Source organism: Pelobates fuscus, chromosome 1 (assembly GCF_036172605.1).
Source record: "Pelobates fuscus isolate aPelFus1 chromosome 1, aPelFus1.pri, whole genome shotgun sequence".
NCBI lineage: Eukaryota > Metazoa > Chordata > Amphibia > Anura > Pelobatidae > Pelobates > Pelobates fuscus.
This window is the reverse complement of record NC_086317.1, coordinates 209,231,632-209,255,091: the sequence shown is the minus strand read 5'-3', so window position 1 is coordinate 209,255,091 and position 23,460 is coordinate 209,231,632. Positions and strand designations below refer to the sequence as shown.

The window sequence follows — 23,460 nt, the reverse complement described above, 5'->3', positions numbered from 1 at the left end:
GCATAAATGTATTAGAGCAGAGTCCTGCTGCTAGTTCCCATTCCTTAACCATTTCTGGGTTTTCAGCGTTGGGAGGAGGGGACCGTATGAACTCTAAGCCCTCTTGGAATCATGCTTTTTTTCAAATAGAAATCAAGGGAGGAAATCTCCCAGCTGGCCCTTATTTGTTGTTTGTAGGTTTTGTTAAGTTTGTTAAAACTCTGGTGAATATCGGAGGGAACCTCCATATTTTCCAATAGTTCGTTGGAGAAAACTTTATCAGCATCTTTGCACCACATAGTGCTGTCTAGTTTGTTAGCAAGGAAACCTGCCATAGTCACTATAAATGATGGTCGAACACCCAAATTAAATAGTCAAACACACACAGTATTTACACAACCTAGGTATTGAAACCTAAACAAAGAAGATAAAGAACAAACACTAGAAGGAGATGGATAGAATCCCTCCGCCAGTGTTGTGGTGGTTATAGGATATAGTGGGGCTTGACCCCTGGAAATATATAGAAAAAAATAGGGCTACTAGAAAGCAGTGTGTGTTTGTGTATAAGGGATGTATTGTGTGTTTCTCGTTGTGTATAAGGGATGCATTGTGTGAACCTGTGTTTGTATGCATAAGGGATGCAAAGTGTGTTTCTGTGTATGTAAGGGATGCAGTGTGTGTGTCTGTAAGGGGTGCGTTGAGTGTGTGTAAGAGATGCATTGTGTTTCTGTGTGTGTGTAAGAAAAGCAATGTGTGTTTGCATGTGTGTGTAAGGGATGCAGTGTGTGTGTCTGTAAGGGGTGCGTTGAGTGTGTGTAAGATGCATTGTGTTTCTGTGTGTGTGTAAGAGAAGCAATGTGTGTTTGCATGTGTGTAAGGGATGCATTGTGTGTTTCTGTGTATGTGTGCAAAGGATGCATTGTCTTTATGTGTAAGGGTTGCATTGTGTGTGTGTGTGTGTGTGTAATGGATGCATTGTGTGTTTCTCTGTGTGTAAGGGAAGCATGTTGTGTTTCTGTGTGTGTAGGGATGCATTGTGTGTTTCTGAGTATGTATAGGGATGCATTGTGTGTGTGTGTGGGTAGTGTGAAAGAGCTCCCTGTCCTGCCCCCTGTCCTATAGAGCTCTCCCTTCCATCCCTTAGAGATCTCCCCTGCCCCTTAGTGGTCTCTCCTCTCCTCCCCTGTCCCTTAGTGGTCTCTACTCTCCTCCCCCCCACCTCCCTTAGTGGTCTCCTTTTCTCCCCAACTTTCCATTAGTGGTCTCTCGTCTCCCCCTTAGTGGTCTCTGCTCTCCTCTGCCCCCCCCTTTCCATTAGTGGTCTCCCCCACACCCTAAGTGGTCTCTTCTCATGCCCCCTTTCCATTAGTGGTCTCTACTCTCCCCCCTCCCTCCCTTAGTGTTCTCTGCTCTCCCCCCACCCTCCCTTAGCAGTCTCTCCTCACCCCCTCCCTCCTTTAGTGGTCTCTCCCTCCCCTAAGTTCTCCTCAATCCCCCCTCGCTGTGTTCTCATCCCCCGTTCTCCTCTTCTTCTCCCCCCGTGTTCTCCTCCCCTTCTCCTCTTGTTCTCCTCTTCTTCCCCCCGTGTTCTCCTCTTCTCCCCCTGTAATCTTCTCTTCTTCTCCCCCTCCCTCCCTGTAATCTCTTCTTCTCCCCCTGTAATCTTCTTTTCCCCCCTCCCTCCCTGTAATCTTCTCTTCTTCTCCCCCCTCCCTTCCTGTAATCTCTTCTACTCCCCCTGTAATCTTCTCTTCTTCTCCCCCCTCCCTCCCAGTAATCTCTTCTTCTCCCCCCCATCTTCTCTTCTTCTCCCCCACCCTCCCTGTAATCTTCTCTTCTTCTCCCCCCATCCCTCCCTGCAATCTCTTCTTTCCCCCTCCCTCCCTGTAACCTCTTCTTCTCCCCCCCTCCCTCCCTGTAATCTCTTCTTCTTTCCCCCTCCCTCCCTGTAATCTCTTCTTCCCTCCTCCCTCCCTGTAATCTCTTCTTCTCCCCCTCCCTCCCTGTAATCTCTTCTTCTGCCCCCTGTAATCTTCTCTTCTTTTCCTCCCTCCCTCCCTGTAATCTTTTCTTCTCCCCCCCTAATCTTCTCTTCTTCTCCCCCTCCCTCCCTGTAATCTTCCCTTCTTCTCCCCCCTCCCTCCCTGTAATCTCTTCTCCCCCCTCCCTCCCTGTAATCTCTTCTTCTTCCCTCCTCCCTCCCTGTAATCTCTTCTTCTCTCCCCTCCCTCCCTGTAATCTCTTCTTCTCCCCCCTCCCTCCCTGTAATCTCTTCTTCTCCCCCCATAATCTTTTCTTCTCCCCCCCTTGTACTCTCTTCTTCTCCCCCCGCCCCTGTTTTCCTCACCTCCCCTCCCCTGTAGCGTGGCCGAGCTCCTCCCCGGTCCGCGGTACAGGAGTTTCTGTGCACTTCCTGTCAGTCCGGCCCGGACCGTGGACCGGAGAGGAGCTCGGCTATAGAGCGCTCAGGCGGCTGCAGCATTTAAAGGCCCGGAGATTGGGGGCTGCCTAGTTCGCCTTATAGGAAGCGCCGGCCCTGTCTGTATCTGCCAAACACCATCAGTCAGGGCCAAAAGAGGTCTGCCAGGCAGTGAGTGTAGAAATATAAGGCCCAGTACTTTAGGAGCAAGAATAGGGCCGTTCCACAATGTGTAGATAGCAAGGAGAATTAGAAGATCTATTTGGGGGTGAGGGGATGGAAGGATTAATTGGAAGAGGAATGTGGACACTTTTTTTTAGGGCGGGAGGGAGTTTGTTAGCAGGGGAATGTGCCAATCTAAATTGTTAAGGAAGATGGTTAATTGGCAGGCAAATATTGCAAATTTAATATGGGAGTAGAAAGGGTTCATAGGTAGGCAAATGTAGTAAAATCTAATTTGGACAGGGTAAAGGCCAATTGTCAGGGACATGGGGCAATCTAAATTGAGAAGGGAAAGGATTAACTGGCATTGGGATGTAGACTATAGTGGTGACTATAGTAAAGGCTATTTGGCAGTGCCAAGTGGGGACATTTTAGGGGAATGAGAGGTTAATTGTCTGGTGCAGTAGTGGGCACAAAAAAACCCTCTTGCACCAGGGCGCACTGTTCATAAGCTCCACTATTGGTGTTTCTGTTCTTTGTACCCTACCATCCTTAACAGATGGAACAAAAGACCACCTAAGAATGCACATAATTAAATACAAATTAATGTAAGAGACACAGTCCTTTACTATTCTACTCCCCAGACATTATTATCAGTATTACCCTTTACTTAACCAGTTCCAAAGTGCTGGCTACATTGAGTAAAATGTACAATAATAATAATAATATAAAAAATATTATGACAGACAGAGCAAAAAAGAGTAGGAAAAAAATGGATTTCTATAGTAGTGGTGCCGCCGTAAAGACAAAAATATATATATATATATGTATATATATATATATATATATATATATATATATATATATATATATATATATATAAATACAACAGGGAACAGCGCACACACACAGTAACACGTAAAATAAATATATATATATATATTATTAGATCACCTATGTTAGCAAACAAATATAGGGATTCAGTTCCACCACATGGCCATATTGTATTAAGCCCACCACTACGTCACAGTACCCCAATATCGGTGGGTCCTACACTAATGTTAAGGCACAACATGAGCTTACACAGACTGTGATGAAACAAGGAGCAGTCTACATCAGTGGTGGTTAGTTTATTGATGTTTGCCAACATAGACATCCAAAGTTCTCTGTAGTGGCATGTGGCAGTAAAGAGAGAAAAACTCCAAAAGGCGACAGAGTGGTATGGTAATGAAGACTTAAATGCTCAACTAGAAACATTTATATTGAATATTCTTTATTTATTGCAATTGGTAAAAAAAAACTCAATAAAATAATTGCAAAAGAAACAGAATAGCAAGGGAGGGAAACAGGTGACAGTATGACAGTGAATGGGGAAAACTTAAAGGGATAATGTGGTTGTGAAGGTAGAATTCAGCAGTGATCATCCAGCAGGAGGTAGTGTGGCTAGTAGGGGAAATAAACAGTGCTTTGAGAAATGTGTTAACTCTTGGTACATCACGCCCCTAGACATGTATACACTTTATTATGTTGCCACCCATTAAAATCTTCGACAGTTCCTTATGAACCTACACCGGTGCGTTTGTCAATATTCATTGAGGGGTTCCTCCAGCACTGCAATAAGGGTCCAGGTTAAAACTGAGATCTCAAAATTGGCACCCTGGCATGGCATTCCGGTTTATCGGATACAACTGTTTTCACCACTGAAGATAACTTTCTTACGTCATGTAATGCATGTACTTATTTGTGAACATCAATATATTTAATACATTATTTATTTAGAAGCATTTTATATACATTTAGATCCTTATTGCATAAGTTGGTGTGTACTATGCTATACATGGCATCCTTCCCTGCTCATATACAGTTTAAACTTCCTACTTTAAATTCTCGATTTTTACTGTCTCTGATAATGATTAGTAGTTATAAATAAAATCAACTATTTGTTGCCAAGAGTTCCAATTTGGAAACACTCTTCATACAATAAATTGCTTAATCTCAGATAGAAAACTATTTACAAGACAACTCCTGTTTTGTTGTACCACTATTACGTGAGGTCAGTCTTTTATCTTGTACTAAAACAAAAACTATGTTCTAAATTAAGGTAATATATAGGAACAATACTTGCACTTATGTTGTAAAATTTATTTATAGACACAATCATTGTTTAGAGAGAAAAAAACAATGTAACTTGTTCATGTCAAGGGGTTAAATATGTTCTATTTATGTTAAGAACAATTAATAGAAATTCAGTTACATTGTCTGTCATTACAGACATGAATTGCTCAACTCTCCTGTGTTGCATTTTGTGTTGATTAAAGCTTCTTTTGCAAAAAAAAAATAAAAAATATAAAAATAAAACTGTTTTAAAAATATGGTTATTAACAGGCATTACAGGGTTATTTAAAAAACATATTCCTTTAAAAAGCAAAATATATTGTTTTCATCCAATGTGCAATGTATAATAATATGAATTGCTTTACTTTCAGGTTCAGTATATGATATACAAGGCACTGAATGCTGTTTATCTACTGGGGATGTGGTTAAAGTCATAAGCACGCATTTGGTGTCTGTTTCCTGCATGGATCTCAGAACAGGGGAAGACATTGATATGCCTTTAGATTTTCAAGGTAAATATAGATTCTTTGGTTTAAATTCATGTTTTTGCAGGTTTCTTGTGCTTGTACAGTAACATAAATATATTTTTAAAAAAAGTTGAACTTACTAGACAGGCCTAACATTAAAGGACCACTATAATCACCCAGACCACTTCAGCTCAATAAAGTGCCAAGTCCCCCAGAGAAACTGCTATGTTTACATTCCAGGGTTAATCCAGCCTCTAGTGGCTTCCTGACAGCTGCTAGAGACGCTTCCCCGACGCTCAATGCGAAAATCGCATTGAGCACGCAGAACGTCCATAGGAAAGCATTGAGAAATGCTTTCCTATTGGCGTTTTTAATGCACGCGCGGCTTCACTCAGGAGCTGACGTCAGAGGATGAGGAGAGGTCACCAGTGCCGAGGGAGCCCTGCGCTGGATAAAGGTAAGTGTCTGAAGGGGTTTGAACCTGCTCAGCCCAGCTAGGTGGGGGGGACCTAAGGATTATATAGTGCACAAACAAGTTTGTTTTCCTGACATTATAGTGGTCCTTTAACTCACCACTGCAAGGTTGGTGGACCCACGGCATACTCACGAGGAGCAAATTTCTACTCTCTAGGGCTATTTTTTAACCACAAATACAACAACACAAATACAACAACAAATTGTAGATATAGAGCAAAGGCACAATATAGTTCTGAAATAATCAGTGTACTGAAGACTTTTCATAACAACAGTGGGGTAATATTAATACTGACAGGGATGATTAATAAACTCAGATTTTTTTTGCACATTAAATGAAAGGAAAAACTAAGGTAAAAATTGCCGAATTGTGATTGGCTTAATCTGAGAATTTTTCCAGGACAGCTAACTTTGCTTCAGTTCTGCCTTTTTGATTTAGATGTTGGTTTTATATTTTTGGATAAGCTTTAAAAATGATTTACTATTTTTGGATCAACTTTAAAAATATTTTGAAAAATTTTAATATTTTTATATTTTTTTATATATTGCCATACTTTTTTAATATTTTGAAAAAACTATATTATAAGTGTATCCAAAAATATTAAATAATTTGCAAAGCTTATCTGAAAAAAATAAATTGAGGCCTCAATGAATTAGTTTAGTAAATAACCTAGTATAGGTGTAAGTGCTATATAAAAACATATTACACCATATGCAGGGTGCCATTAAGGGGTTACAAGCTGTACTTCAGTACAGGGTCTGCTCAATTAAGGTAGATGCCAATGTGTTGCCTTAATTTCTACTCATGGATGTCATATTACATCCTTATCATGCTCTAAGAAAGCCATGCACCAGTTCACATGAAGTTGCCCAGCTATTCCAGTCCCACTCCCACGAAACACCAGAGAAGTCATCCTCCTGTGACAAAAAGGTATGCACGCGGAGGTGTGGATAAAATCAATATGTATAGTGTATATTTTGTGTATGTTTTTTTATTTGGCTGACAATATATAGGATCCTTTCACCATTGTTTGCATTGTTAAGACTGCCCACATTGGATGCCGGTATTTTCATAGACATGTCAGGCATCCCATAAGATTGGTCAGTGGGCTGGCACCATGGGAGAAGCTTTAGGGTCTTCGGACTACACCTTTTAGGCACCAACAATTTGACAGGTACATAGCTACTCAAGTGATTGGAGGGTGGTCATAAAGCAAGCAGCTTCTCGCCTCCTAAACATATAACAGGAGCTAGATCATGTTGGGCCATCATGTAGTTGTTTTTAATGGGCACTATGTTTGACTGATAAAGGCATGTTCACTTTTCAGTTGATCTGACAGGCATGAGTAAAATATGTCGACTTGTGGTTATTGTAGGGTAAAAGAGCATCTATTCTCAATTATCGAGGTAGTTGATAACCACAGGGCTACTTAACATCTTTGGGGCGGAAGAAACTATGTTGGACTAACACTGTCTTTTTAGATCTTTTTAGAAACCTACCTAAACTTAGGTCCCGAACCCCTCCTTTTAAGAAATGATTAAATGTGTATTATACTCTGTTCCAGCTATATTCTGTGTAAATTGTAACATTTTCACTTGTGTGCGTTTATTATGCACACTCTTGGAAAACATGCAGATTCTTTGTTTTGTAACTTACTATTACTACACAGGGACATTTTATTTTCCAAATGTCTATTGTGATAAGGTAGCACAGGTGGCGCTTTAGTTTGCAAAATCCTAAATGCCCTCATCAGGACTCTGTACTCAGGGCCAGAATATCCCATCCGGCCACCACATGGGCACAAGTCATGCAGAGCTGAAGTGCTGAGGCTGAACAGGTTAAAAAAGGACAATTGAGTGCTAAGAGACTGAATGAGAAGGGAATTAAGTGAGTTGGAAGAAAACAGTGAAGAGTGTGAGGTGTGAAAGGATGAGTGTGAGGAGTGAAGGAGGAGTGTGAGGACTGAAGGAGGAGTGTGAAGAGTGTGAGGAGTGAAAGGAGGAGTGTGAAGGGGAAGAGTGAAGTGTGAAAAGTGTGAGGAGTGAAAGGAGGAGTGTGAGGAGTGAAGTGTGAAAAGTGTGAGGTGTGAAAGGAGGAGTGTGAGGAGTGAAAGGAGGAGTGTGAAGAGTGTGAGGAGTGAAAGGAGGAGTGTGAAGGGGAAGAGTGAAGCGTGAAGAGTGTGAGGAGTGAAAGGAGGAGTGTGAAGGGGAAAGAGTGAAGTGTGAAGAGTGTGAGGAGTGAAGGGAAGAGTGTGAGGAGTGAAGGGAGGAGTGTGAAGAGTGTGAGGAGTGAAAGGAAGAGTGTGAAGAGTGTGAGGAGTGAAAGGAGGAGTGTGAAGAGTGTGAGGAGTGAAAGGAGGAGTGTGAGGAGTGAAGGGGGAAGTGTGAAGAGTGTGACGTGTGGCAAACTGCATCTAGGCCTGTGTAGACAAAAATCCTTGCACCGGTTCTGCCAAGTGCCATTATATTTTGAAAAAAGTTATAATGGAATCAGTACTTTGATTCTAAAAATCTGGAAACAGTTATCCATGTCTTTGATGTAGTTAAGATATGGTTCGTAGGGCACCCCTGTTCTCATTGTTCTCATATACGTGTCACCTGTCACACCCATCGTTGTCCCCTTCATAGGCATGCGCAGCCTATTGCATTAGGGTGTGCACCCTAAAGCTCAAGCACATGGCGTGTGTATATGTATGTATGTATATATATATATATCTGTATATCTGTATATACACATATATACACACACACACACACACATACATACACTGCTGTGTGTGTGTGCTGTGTGAGGGTGGTGTTAGGGTGCTGTTAGTGTGATGTGTGTGTGAGGGTGCTGGTAGTGTGCTATGTGGGTGAGGGTGTTTGTGAGGGTGCTCTTAATGTACTGTGTGTGAGGGTGCTGTTTGTGTGCGGTGTGTGAGGATACTGGTAGTGTGCTGTGTGTGTGTTGGTTAGGGACCTGGAAGTGTGCTGTGTGAAGGTGATGTGTGTGTGCTGTGTGTGGGTGTCGTGTGCTGTGTGAGGGTGCTGTGTGAGGGTGCTGTGTGTGTGTGAGGGTGCTGTTTGTGTGCTGTGTGTGGGTATTGTGTGTTTGTGAGGGTACTGTTAGTGTGCTGTGTGTGAGTGTGCTGTTTGTGTGCTGTGTGTGTGAGTGTGCTGTTTGTGTGTTTGAGAGAGTGCGGTTAGTCGCGGCAACGCTCAGATCTTGCGAGAGGAACCCAGCGGAGCTACTGGCTTCAGCACCCTGGGTCCTCTCCTGCCTCCCTCCCTGCATGTGGGTCGGTGAGGGAGATCTTTGATCTCACCACCGGCCCATGGAGGCTTAGAGCAGAGCCAGCGATCGGATAGTGCTGGCTCTGCATGAGCCGACACGGGAGATCCTGAGATCTCCCCTGCCGGTCTCACTCCATAGGCATTACCTGTGTGCACGCCTATGGTCCCCTTACCAGCACTTCCTAACTTTTCCCTCTGCTCTCACACAGCTCTCTTTGCATTTCTCTCTCCCTTTTCATCCATCATAATAAACCCCTATTGGCCCAAATGTGATCCTATATTTGTCTCTTATCATTCATTTCTGTCCCCATCAAACTTGAACAAAATAGATTTTGCTAATGTGGAAGGGAAACTTCCATTTTAGTGATATTTTAGTGATAGCTCACATAAGAGGTCATACCAAGAGGATCCACAGATGGTGTCAAATGTTAAAATGGTTTGACACCCAGCTGTGTGATGGTGCCAAAGAACTACTGGTATTATAACCGCTATAGTTGAGGTGCTTAGAGTTTCCCTATTAAAAAAAAAGATATATTTTATAAAGTGCTATGGCACATAACTATAATTAGTGGGCCTATGCTTATTACAATGAAGAGGTTTGTTCTCTGTACATGTATTTGGCTCCAAAGCATCCAACAAAAACAACTCGAAGGCAGACACTATAACCACTTTAATGTATTGAACTGATGATGGTACCTGGAGTAAGTCAGCTTATCCCCATTACAAGAATCAAGAAAGTCTCCCCACGTGGCTCCTCCTCACTCCTCTCCAAGCAATGGACTTGAATGGGATGTGTGTGGAGGCTGTGTATGATTGTGCAAGGATAGACTGTAATTGTGCTTGTTGGTTGAGTGTGAAATTTATGTGTGGAGTTGTCTGAGTGTGATTGTGTGTAATAGTAATATAGTATTGTAATTTTAAAGTTGACCCAGGCAGGCACACACAGATATAGGCACACAGACACATAAACAGACACTGGCAAACACAGATGGGCACATACACGCATACTTTGGCATACACAGACAGACACACTCAGAGAGGCGCACAAAGACACAGGTATACATACAGACACACACACAGACTCAAATATTAACAGTCAGGCATTACATAGTAACAAGAATAAACAGACATACAGGCTTATATGCATACATAAAGTGATTCTCTATGACAGGGGTTCCCAACCTGTGGTACGCGTACCCCCCAGGGGTACAATCCAGTGTCTCCGGGGGTACACGAAAAAAAAACATAATGGCGGTTCTGCCGCTGGTGCAGACACCCTACATGGGCTGTGAAACGCAGGTCTATCGGGTGGCCCATGCTCTTAGGGCCACTCAATAGACATCTGCAATAGATAATAGAAATTGGTAACACTCGCATCTTCCCATACCTAGACATCACAATTCTTCCATCGTCTACATGCATCACTTACTAGGTCATGTACTAAAGTGTGAATTGTTGAGAATTTAAATTGAATTTTTAGGAAATTTTACATTTGAAGCTAAAATATTGATCTAAAAACATAGCAAAGTTGGAGAATTCTTCTAGTTTGTCTGTTTTGGCCTAAAGTGTGAATATCCCTAGAAGGCTCTGTCCTCCCTCAAATGTATTTCCGTACAGGTGGATACTCTAAGATTCCATCATTTTACAGTCGATTATAGAGAATGTCAAAATAATCTTGCATACTGCTCATGTCTGTGTGTTATGTGCTTCATGCTGTATAATGTCGCTGAAAATTTCATGTATTTTGCTTGCATCACAATAAAAAAAAAATTGTCAAAAAAAACACATTTTAAACGGAGCATTTGCTTTGTATATTACAGGAGTTTTTCATGTATCTGTGGATAAATGTGTGTACAACACATTTGAGGAATTACATAGAGAATTATCTTGTGGTGGACACACGCATCCATTTTGGTTTTCATCCATGACTGATTTCATCGCTGGAGGTCAAGTTATTGGGAAACAAGTTCCAATTCAATATCTTTCAACTTATAGCTCCAAGGAGAGCAGACATGCCAAATGCCAGGTGTACGAAGGTCAAGAATCACTCTGTTTCAAAATACCTTTCAAAACAGAAGGACAGTTCTGCGAGGTTCAGACTGAGGAGTCATATACACTGGAGAACGTTTTGCAGTCACCAGTCTTAATGAAACGTAGCTTAAAATGCAGTAGTATTGGAAACGGTTCTTACGTCTTAACTCCTATTTATGAAATGAAGACAATTATGCATAGTGAGTATTTAATTTATTATAAATAATTTCATTATACCAGCACTTATAAATACTTGCAATGTACCACTATTATTCCTCCCCCAAACACTAGGATGAAGAAGTAGTGGGACATGCAGACAATATGGATCATGTAGGAGATGGGCATACTTTATGCGAGACAGATTATAGATCTGTACATTTTACTTGAAACCCTTAAATGAGATGAAAACCATTAAATTGTTCTATATCAATTACTTATTCAACTGCAGTTAGAAAATGGGTGGAGATGGCAATGTAAAATGGGAAAAAAGGCTACAGAGGATAAGTAAAAGAAAAGAGGAGAGCAATGAGAAAATAAGTTTAAAGAGAGGGAATGAGCAAGCAGGAGAATGGGGAAAAAATAGGAGGGGAATTTACGACAAATGAAAAAAATTAGAGTAAGAAGGAGAGAGCATATATAGTGAGAGGGAACGAAAAAGATGGGACTGAGTCGAAAAGATGGGCAGATAAAGGCGGGATGAGGAGAGAGGAATTAGAGGGTTGAGTAGAGCAATATCGGAGAAAGGTGGAAAGAGAAAGAGCAATGAATGGGATTAGAGACTGAGGTAAAATATATTTGTACTAAGGACATGGCCAGATTTACATGTCAGATGCCTGTGCGCACATAATTTCAAGTTCAAAAATGGAAACCACTTGGAGCAAAGCTGGTCGGGTTGGGTTTCTTGTTTTTTATAATTCTTTATTTTTGTTGTGCTCAGAGTAGCAATACAGGCTTGTCCAGCCACAACAGCATCCACCAGCTCAATCATAATAAACAATGGTGGTCATTAGCATGGCATTCCGAGTAACAGCACACATTTTTGTTTTGAGAAACTAGCACAAACAGTTTGGTTAATGTATGAAAGAGTAATCAAGCATTAAGTAGCAGATAGGTTGCATTGCACTGTTTTTTTGTTTTTAAACGTATAGCATCAAGATTTTGAGATGATAGCAGGGTACAGATGAGAAAAATAGTAATTCAGAGTATGCCAGCTTGGCAACAGCATCATCATTTAAGGTTAGGCATTTGGTACTCTGAAGAAGAGAGACATCTCTTTTTTAGATTATTATGTAACACAAGCGAAGTAACAGGCTATGGATATGTATCTAGATTGGCAGTGCGTCATATTGTTACACAAGGATAGACTGTCTAGGCTAATAGAATTAAGATTATTAGGTGAAATCAGGCTAAGCATGTGCTCATCGGGTATATGTTCCATATTTAAAATGTTAACCTGAGTAGAGGTGGGGTAAAATATATAGGTAGTGTCCCACTGGAGGGGGGTGGAGGGGGGAGGTAATAGGTTTGCTGCTTGAGCTAGCAAAAGAAAAACATAATTGAGTAATCAAAAAACAAAATATAACTGGCAGAAAAATTAAACCCTATTGTGCCTCAAATACACACAACACTGCAGCACACTCTGCCCTCCGAATCATGCCAGGGATCTGAGGTAAAAGTTCCAAGCCACCGGGAGTTGTACTTGTGTCGTCAGCCTATTCCACAGATAGTTAAGTTCATATCATGCAGTTGGTATCTGCCAAGAATGAGAGCATATGAGTGCTCGGGGGTACCTTCAACCTATCCCAGACCCGTATCTGGGACGTCACCTCTGTGCCACGGACTCAGTTACTGATCAATGTTAAGTCCACCCCCTGAGAGGAGCAACGAAAGACCCGGGTGGTATCCGGCCCATATCAGGCACCGGGGCTCCGCTGGTGTGGTCGATATGGAGGGCGAAAGCCCCTCCTGGCCCCTTCTGGGTGAGTGGGAGAGGTATGCCTTGCTAGAGGTGGGTCCTCTCTTCAGCTTGCTCCGTAGTCTCCGGTCTCTCCCCAGTGGTGCAGGTTGTGGTTTCTTCACCTGCTTTGTCGAGTGTGTGTGCGAGATGGTGGCTCGTCTGACTGCTGCATGTACAGTGCTCTGTGTGCCTGTAGGTGAGGTAAGCAGTATGCGACAGCTTCTTCTGAGCTCCCCGGCTTGCTTTTGTTTAAGATTTCGTTTTAGCCAGAAGTCGGCGAAAATCTTGACCAGCAAGATGCTGGTCTTCCACCGTTCCTGTGGGGTGTGTGCATTGGAGGCGGCCGCCATTTTAGCTGGTTCAGAGTTGCGGGTTTTCGTGCGGCTTAGGTGCTGGCAGAGCTGCGGCCCCTCCAGCAGTAGGTAGGTAAAGTCGCTTTGTTGGTGCCGGGGTAACCCCCACCAGTTGCGGGGGAAATGGGGGCCCTTCCGCCTTCTTCATTTTAATCCAATATATCAGCGGGGAGGTCAGTCAAGGCTACCACAGCTTGATTCTCTGTTACTGTGCCAAATTGAAAATCCAGCCCTGATTAAGAAACCATGGTAACCAGGCACTTTGAGTTACCTTTAAAGCGTATCTATAACCACAAACTTACCTTTCTCCATTCATTTCCTCTTCCCTTCCTCCCTCTAAATATTTTCTTCTTTTTTTGATCTCTTTCTTGTCTTACTTTGTCTTATATGTTTTCCCCACACTTGACAAATCTTGAGTGGAGCTTAAGGCAAACTGCACTTTTTGGCCAAGACTTGTCAAATCCCATTTTCCCACACTACTCACCTCCCTGCTGTGTCCATCCTCTGTCCTCTGTAATCACGCGATTCATCTCTCCATTTCCAAGCATTGCTCATGCCCACTCCATATTTTACTGCGCATGCGCAAGATCAGAAACGAGGGGGAAGGAATGGCAGAAGAAGGCAATGACAACACGTAAATGCCAGACTTGGCATTTGGTGCCGTATAAGGAGAAAATTTGGCACCATACAATTTTACAAGGTAAAAAAGGGGGACCTGTGCCAAACAAAATACGACCTATAGATTCATGGGGAACAATGGAAAGAAAGAAAAGGTTGCGTATGACAAAGCCACTTTAAAGTTAGACCAAGTTAAATGTCAACTATATATATATAGAGAGAGAGAGAGGCATAAGGGAAGGGAATGCACACAATCCGAACTCTTTATGTCCTGTATTTCCCCAAGGTCGCTAAACCCCTAAATGTAATCTAAACAAGAAACATTATCTGAGCACTCCAAGTAGGGTGATACAGACCTTAATTGGACTAAACACATGAGCAAACATTTCAGCCACCCCATGTGCCTTCTGTAAAATCTTTGGAGTGCTTTTTAAGGTAAAAATAATCTTATTATTTGAATGTTGTCTGAAAAAGTATACATTGTATCAATTAGATAAGGGGGCAGCAAGATTAAGAAAATTTAAATAAAATAATACATTTAAAAATCCTTTTATTGGCATTCCAGCAAAATGAAATTATAACTGAAGATTATGCTGGTTTTAGTGTACTTTTAATCTTAATTTTAATAATGACAGGAGGAGAATATTTGCTTATCTTACTTTACTATCTCCAACAGCAGCAAAGAAAAACATATAAAACTAGTAACCAATCAGAACATAGGAATCAGCATAAAAGGTGAGGAGACACAAAGCTCCCCCTCTTTCTTGATGCAAAAGTTGACTAATACATGATAATATTAATACCATAAAGATAACATGAGTGCTAAAGCAATAGAAAGAACAACTATAAAAAGGAGCTGTAATCGTTACATAATGACGAAGTGGTGAAACAACACACAATTTAGGATCTGGAAGAAAAAATGGGCAAAAAAAAAAACAGATGAAGAGTCAGATTTCAATGAGATTTGAAAAACTACACTTTCTGGGAAAAAAGGAAAACACGTCCACATCTAAAGTGTGCACGTCTGACTGGCTACTAAAAGAAACCAAACATAATAGTAATATAAATTTTGCATTCAACTGACATAAGGAGAGATTCTCATTGTCCAGTTTTAACTCTCATTCCAACATCTCCAGAAAGCATCCAGGCCACCAGACGTAGATAGTCCTCCAGAATGGGGGGATGAGGATCACCTCTCGGATTTATGAGAAGAGTCAGAAATGTTGGAATCAAAATGGGGTTGACCTGTGACAGTTCCAGAAGATCTGGAAACCATGGCTGACTCTGCCACAATGGAGCAATCACAATGGGCACTCGGTTGTGAAGTTGGTGAATCACCCTCGCAATCATTGGAAAGGAGGGAAAGCATATGCGCAGTGAAGCGGCCATTGTGGAGAGCCGCATCCACTGCTGTATTTTCTGGACCCGGTAGCCAACTTTAGAAAGTTAGTAGTTGTCTGTTTTTGAGAGGCAAATAAATTGATAGATAGATAGAAGAGAGAATATTGTCACAACTGGCATCCAATTGCTGGACTCTTTCCAATAGCTGGAAAACCAATCTGCCATGAAATTATTCTGCTTGTAATGAGATGTTGCATTGTAGGCAAAAACTGTAATGTCTTTGGTAATGGTTGACAACAGACGAGATCGACCTCTGCCTAGCTTATTGATATAGCGAACAGACGAAATGCTGTGATGCAGCAGTTTGTCTGTCCCTTGGCCAAACAGTGATTGTCAGAGGAGCCTGCCAGAAGTTTCAGGCATTGATATGCAAGTCAGTTTTGTATTGTGATCATATATCCCCGGAGGAGGCTCCTGCACTGGCCGCTCTCCAACCCACAAGACTGGCATCTGATTCCAGAATAAAATCCGGTTGTGTGTCAAATATAGCCTGACCGTTCCAGGATTGCGTAGCCACCAGTGACACTCCATCTTTGCTTTTTTTCAATCATTTGTATGGGGTTTGGCGGAGATATGTGGCTTTTAGGCATATCATTGCCCTGTAATGAAGTTGACCCTGAAACATTATAGGGACAATGAGAGAAGACCCACAATTCTTGCCAGAAGGCGGAGTAAGGAATGGATTTCTTTTGTAACACTCTTCATAACTCTTTGTCAATCAAGGTCACTTTTGAAGGTGGAAGGAAGAGAATACATGCGGGCAAGTCAATTTTGAAAAAAGAACTGTAAATCGAGTCTGTTTTTGCAAGCTCAACTCCTCTGCGTAGAAAAACAGAATATTGTCCAGGTAAACTATGTAGCAAATCATGCATGGAGATATGAGAATTTTCATAAAGCATCATGGTGCCAAATTGAGGCCAAAAGACAGGCACATGAATTGCCAAGGGAGACCTCTGTGACAGAGCTCCAGTACTCTGAGTACCTCTGCCAAGTCTGCTTCCTTTTTGCTATCAGGAATCCTGGAGCATGTCAGACCAAGTCACCGAGGCTTGACTCAGATCACTGAAGGCCTTTTCCACCCTGTACCAAACACAAGACAACACTTGGCGAAGGTTAAAACAACAACTAACTTTACTAGACATTGCACACATATTTGAAGCCCCAACAGCCTCATTTACATACAATAGGGTGTATAGAGTACTATAGTACAAGGAAGGGAGTTGTCAGACAATAGCAAGGGCTGATGGGAGATTTAGGAGGGACAAAGAAGCTAGTTTAAACTGGTCTGGCAGGAAACAATAGGACGGGGAAAAGGGGGAGGGTGAGTGGCACAGACAAGCAATACATTCAACATACCCTGCACCGATAATGGGCACAGGGTGACCTAAACACAAAAGAAATCTGAGGACCCACACATAGTTGGTTCGGTAAACGAATGGGGGGGGGTGTTCGGACAGCCGAACAAAAGGGAATAAAAGTGTAGTTAGGGCATTCATTCCGCTACAACCTCGACATTCATGAGGTCTAGATGGGTAATCCAATCCATCAGTTTTAGTAGATCCTGGAATAAATGTATGCCTTCCATTTTGAAATGATTGTATACCATGTAAGCATTGAGGTCCCTTAGATTTATCATCGGTTGATATTCTCTGGTTTTCTTGACAGGAAATATGTTGCTGAAGAATCCCCCGCAATCTGTTGCATCTCAAATAGTTCCTTTCCATCATTGCTAGAGTAGTTCATTTGATGCAGACGCTGTTAGAGCTTGGTCTTATGACATGAATCAGCCCAATGCTGTTTTTGCATTTTGAGGAATGCTAATGTTGCGCTCTCTTTGGAGAGGCGTAAAGAAGCTCTACTGCATACAAGGTATTGTCTGCCAATTACAATATACAGGCTAAGGGCCATGTAATGTCCTGAAGCTTGTCTTGTGCTCCTTGCATACCTCTCTCTATGCCATTCCAGGGGTCACACCTGGATCCGGCCAAAAATTGGATCACAAGAGGGTCAAATTCTGGAGTATGAGTTATCTTATCCAGACCAGATGCAGACTTTTGGATCTGAGCCTATTCTGCAGCTCTTTGTCTAAGGGCTTCCTGAGCCAAAGGTCCTTAACTTTGGTCAAATGGTCAGGAGGAGTCCACTCTCCCGAATGTGGGTGACATATATGTTACAAATACCCTCTGTCTGCCGCTTTGTTACAATGTGTCTGTTCCTTTCCTCTAAATAAACCACAGAAGTAATTCACTATGTCTTTCGTATGAACGAATGACCGACCACCCGGCATATCGAGTGTGCCGCCTATTAGTCCCCCAGAAGCTGGGGTTTGCTTTGTTAACCTTTTTCGCCTCCAAAACACCGAACAAAATGGCGAACGACCGACCACCCTGCATGAGGAGTGTGCCACTTATTAGCCGCCGAAACTAGACCGACCCTATGACTAAAAATCGTGGAACTAATCCTGGGCTGAATTATGCCGAATGGCCGTTGAGAAAACTTTAACCCCATGGCGATCCAACTGAATTTGTGAGATCTGAGCTCTTTTTGGACATATTTAGCACTCAGATCCAAGCTATCCAGGGATATGCTGAACCTAGGGGTTGAATATTGTATAATATGAGTTATGTATTTTTATGTGATTTTTGTTACAGTTTCAACTTAAGAATATTTTCTGTACCTGGAGATAATTAAGTTACTACGGTCGCTTAAGCCAATTATCTCCATGATTGAGGGGAGGGTTCAGAAAGATGCACTTTATTCTGATTGGTTCCTTAATGTCCCTGTGTTCCTTTAGGTCCAGAGGGGTGTGCCCCTAGCTTGAAAATGTGTATAAAAGAAATGCAAGTTGTTCAATAAACCAGTCTTCTTACCCTCAACTCGCAGCCTTGACTCGTGTTGTAGGGAAATTCTAATCACTAGCTCTGCTCAGAGCTCCAAGCATCTTCTACACTTCCAGGGATATCGGTAGTTGCTGAAATGAAACGTTTCACCGCTCTCCAAGCTCGGGGACAAGGAAATCTAGGCGGTCCAACCCTCAGCTAGCCTGGGGCAACCGTAGCAATATATTTCTTGGGTCAAATATTTTGTGACCAGTAGAGTGCTTCTAGTGCAGTTGTTAGAAACATACAAAAAATAAATATGAACACTGTTTGTTGTTAGTATGTACAACCATAATACAATAGGAGTAGTTATACTCTGATCTGTATCCTGCTGGAGCAGCAAAGAAAGAGAAGGGTCTCTGTGTCTTATTGCCTTATATATTGATTCCTTTGTTCTGATTTATTACTTGATTCATAGATTTTTATTTGCTGCTGTTGGAGCTAGCAAAGGAAGATAAGTCAATATGAAGCATCATGTCATGCAATAAATCTACAGTATCACAATAACTTTAGTTTAGCAGTTGTGGTATATAGTTTGTACCCCTACAGTCTCAGTGGTCAATTCTCTGCCATTTAGGAGTTAAATAGCTTTTGTTTCTGTTTATGCAGCCATAGTCACACCTCACTTAACTGTGACTCACAGAGCCTCAATGAAAAAAAACCAAAATCAGATCTTACAGCACAGTGTGTTTAGAAGGTCTTATCTCCTGATCTGTTTATTTTACTTTAATCACACACACAAGAGGTTGTTGCAATGTGCAGTGATATAAGTTTAAAAAATGTAGACCCTTTTTTAAGTAGTCATAGCTAGGCTGTGTGTGTCTTAGCCAGTGGCATAGCACTGAGCAATGTGAGCCTGAATTGGCATGATCTACACCAAAACTACTTTATAAAATTTAGGTTGTTTGTAGCTTAGAATGTTCCTTTAATAGCTATTGAAGATAAAATATATCACCCAATAGTTTAATACAAAATAATGAATTGGAAAAATGTAATCACCTTCAGATTACTACTATAGTATCCTATATATAATATTTAAAGACAAAACCTCTGTGCTGATTTACAAATCACAATTTAAAGAAATTTGTTTTTTCTTAAAATATCACAATATATACATTTTGTCACTGGCCCCATTGATATACTGTTTATATATATTATATGTAAAAGTTGAAAGAGTATACATTTCCTGTCTGTGAATAAATATACATAGCATAAATCATATTAATGCAGCTAGTAATCTAAAAGGTCTAAATTGAATCATTATTTCTGTTTTATATAAAAAAAAATGGTTGGTTGCATGTTTGACAAGGGTGGTAGTTCATTTGGAAAATGGATTTTAATTCATAAATGTTTAATTTCTTATCATATTCCTACTTCTTTTAAAGTAAAAGTGAAAATATATTTAATATAGGTTTTGTATCCTTTCTTTCTTTAGCTTGCTTATTTTGCTCATGGAATACGTAAAAGGATACTTCCTTGTAATAAAATTGTCATGGGCACTATCTTACTTTAAAGGGTTAAACCGTTCATTAAAAATTAACCGTTTGTAAGCCTACATACCTTTGTTATTCAATTCTCTGAGTGGTGAGGTAGTGATAGGTAATACTCTCAGTCAATCAATGGCGCCTGGGCCATGGCTTCCGGATTGAAGCCTGGGACCATGAAAGAAAGTAGATGGGTAGAGTGATGCGGCAGTGAGTTTGAGGTTATATTGATCCTAGGCGCAATCTTAAAGTAAGATAGCGCCTGTGATCTCCCAGCACCATAACTACTTAGTTGCGATTAACTTGTTACGATCACTGGAGTGGTGCTTTAAACACAATGGACAAGCATGCTTTCAAACTATTAAAAAATCTATGTATTTGCTTTTGATCATTTAAAGTTATCCTGAAAATTGATTGACCTCGTAAGCTCTAGAGGCCCCCTTTAGAATTTTGTAGATTTGTTAATAAAAAAATGTTTACATTTGCTATAGCAATCTTTTATTTATGGGGCAGCTATTACAAGTAGTTTTACATGAATATTTGCATATTTTACAAAATGTCTTCTTTCTTGTAACAGTGAGAAAAGATCCTGTAAAAATACCATCAAATCTGGAAGTTGACGTAATAGATATCACTAATACATGTGAAGATTTACATTTTATCAAGCCATTATCCTTGTTTGAAGCTTCTCAGTGTGAAGATAAATTCCCATTTGTTGCAGAAATCTTAGAAAGTTCAAAAAGCACATCTCTTATGAAAGATGGCATATTATCTTCACTGAGGAAAGGGCAGAAGATTGTTGTTCAAAAGAAGAATCTTTCCAGAAAAATTTTAGCCACAGCCAATAAAGGAAAACTATCTAGGTTCTTCTACATTCATAATACATATCAGGGGAAGTTTCGTCAACGACCAAGAGAATTTGCAACAATTTATGATCTGTGGGCCCAAGTTACTGCAGGCTACAAATTGAAAGTTGTAGTAACTCAGGATTGTGAAACATCAGAGGGTCCTTCCCTGTACCTTGGAGACCATCTTCAAGTTCTTCATCAGACAAAAAACAGAATATCTACTGGAACGGGCTTCCAAGAAGTAGATCTTCTAGTATGTAGAAGGGACTCAGGTGATGATGAGGAAGAATCAGAGGAGGTCACACTCCCATTGTACTTGGAAGGTCGTTTTGTTGAAGAGGTGACAAATAACAAAAGATACACCCTCAGCAACTTAATTCAATCATTTAAACTTCCTTGTGAGATGAAAGTTGTAGCTAAAGATCCATCTATGAACACTGACCCCCTATCATCATTTGCTTTTCTCAGACTGGAAGAGTTAATCGAAGATCCCGTTTTATTAATTAGTGTGTTGGAAAATCCTTTTGAGTGCTTTGAACTTCCTATCAAATATTCTGACTTTTCCTTAATTCTCCTTGAGGACACTGTCCCTATTAGTAAAGAATTAAAAACTATAAATCATGTAGAAGAGTTAACAGAATGTTTTTATTATGAAGTGCAGAAGCAAGTTCCAAACAATGAACTTCCTCCACCAAGGCCCCCTAAAAGACAGGTCAAAAGTCCAAAAAAAAGTGTACCCACTGACATGAAGGTAAGTATAATAAAGTTTTAGGATGAGTATAAATTCATAACACATTGTATGATACTGGTATACGTATATTCAACCTATTCGTATATTCTATGTTGTGCGCGGTAATAATTTGTGTTTTGTAATTTCTTCCTTAAAGGGACACTATAGCCACCAAAACAACTTTACCTGAATTAAGCAGTTTAGGTGTATAGAACATGCCTCTGAAGTCTCCTTGCTCATTTCCCTTGGTCATCTTATGGTTTAAGGACCACAATAGGATGTATTTTAAAAAGTTCAGTAAATCATTAACAAAGCAATATATGATTAAATTTTTAAGTTGTAAAGGGAACCACCAGTTTTTGTACATTAGGTCCAATTTAATGTTAGGAATACTATAGCATTAGGAATTCCGTTAATATTCTGTAGGACCTACACTGAAAAACGAATTAGTCGTATATTTTTATTTATTTATTTACGGGAACCGTTCGCCGGCGAACATAGCGTGTTTGCGGTCGCGAACACGCGCGATGTTCCGTCCGCCCCCTATTCGTCATCATTGAGTAAACTTTGACCCTGTACCTCACAGTCAGCAGACACATTCCAGCCAATCAGCAGCAGACCCTCCCTCCCATACCCTCCCACCTCCATGACGAATAGGGGGCGGACCGAACATCGCGCGTGTTTGCGACCGCGAACACGCTATGTTCGCTGACGAACGGTTCCCGGCGAACTGTTCGGGACATCACTACAGAGGATCACAATTATTGATATATTTTCCATTTGCCAACGGTTCTTTTTTGACTGTTTTATTTATTTTCTTTTTTTCCATTCCTTTTGGATGTTGGTTAGTGTGTTGTATTTTAACCTTCAATATAAGTTAAGTTTTGCGATGACCATTAGTTTTACCAGTTACAAGGTTTCTACTTTTTTTTGTCAATTTCAAGTTCTGGATTATACCTATTCTTTAAAGCGGGGGACCTTAGAGCCTTATTCTTTATTGTCATAGCTTCCTACGTATGGAATGATTAGTCCTATTTTGTGCTCCCTACTTTGGTGGTAGAAGCCAGCAATTTTGCTTTATTATCAGACTGCCTCAAGAAAAAGTTCAGGGGAGAGTAAAAAATGAGGGGGTAGAGGGCAGCCCTGTGTATTTCCGCCTTTAATTCTTTATTTTTTCTTTATTTTTGCAGTGCACATATAAACATACAAGTACGTCACGCCACAACAGTGATTTGACTATTAGTTGGTTACTCGAGTGGTGGAACATTGTGGGCAAGAATAAAAAGGCACTATTTTATACTATAATGATAACATCATGGTAAACTGGCATATCGAGAGAGACATTTCTTAATCGTTTCTCACGCTAAGCATACTGTTTAAGCACTTAAATTGAGTAAAGGAAAACATAAATAATCAGGTTAAACATGCACGTTAAAGCTATCGGTCCGAGTATACATTTGAGGACCATGAGGACCCTCCAGATAATCATGACAATGATTAATACTAGTTAAAGAAACAAGTGATGAATGGTTCACCGATCTGATATTGGCACAACATCTGGGCTACAGATACTCAGAGACCCACAAGGAAACTCATGTATATATCACGCTAAGCAGCGACTCTGCCGGGCACAGTGAGTAATATGTCAGAAAAGTCGCTGGAAAGGGTGCTGAGACTAAGTATGCAAAATTAAAGACATACCCTTGGTGACTAATCTAGGTTTATGCCCAGTTGATTGCCGCCTAGCTACCTAAGGTCAGGTATAGGCATTCTTTGTAAAACGTCACCTGATGGTTGACATAGAGATGGGGTATTTAGGGAGAGCCTGCTCAACTTTTAACAATATAGTGATTGACTTAGGACCGTGCTTACAAGGCTAAAGGTAAAAGACCTTCTGTCTAGGGTCAATAATGTCAGTGGAAATAAACAACATATAAAACCGGGCTTCTTTCTAAAACATGCAGCATCCGTAAAGTTGCATTGTTGTGAGTCACCTTAGCCGATGCCCATAAGTGGGGGGTCAGCAACCCAGGAGTGCCAGAGTCTCTGATGTTATGGCCCTAGCATGGGCCAGTTTGGTGTGGTCGGTGTAGGAGCGGGACAATCGCTGGTGTACCTTGCTCCTCTGGGCCCGCAGGGTTGTGCTTGCCCGCACGGAAGTAGTTCTTCAGCCCCTTTCTTGCGCCGTCTGGTTGCCTAGGCCTCCACCGGGTCTCGACATATCGGTGGGATAGGCTCGGGTATTTTCTCTGAGTTGTATTTCCGCA

At 41.1% G+C, this 23,460-nt stretch overlaps 1 protein-coding gene across 1 annotated transcript in view; it reads left to right on the top strand.

Moving 5' to 3' along the window:
* LOC134609293 (protein THEMIS2-like) overlaps positions 1 to 22,515 on the top strand; it is a 54,869-nt gene extending 32,354 nt beyond the window's left edge. Inside the window, exons 2-5 of the mRNA XM_063452989.1 lie at positions 5,047 to 5,187; positions 10,713 to 11,123; positions 20,193 to 21,214; positions 22,384 to 22,515. Of these exons, the coding sequence (XP_063309059.1) occupies positions 5,047 to 5,187; positions 10,713 to 11,123; positions 20,193 to 21,214; positions 22,384 to 22,515 (1,706 nt within the window). The remainder of the gene's footprint in view (positions 1 to 5,046; positions 5,188 to 10,712; positions 11,124 to 20,192; positions 21,215 to 22,383) is intronic.
* Positions 22,516 to 23,460: the final 945 nt, after the last annotated feature.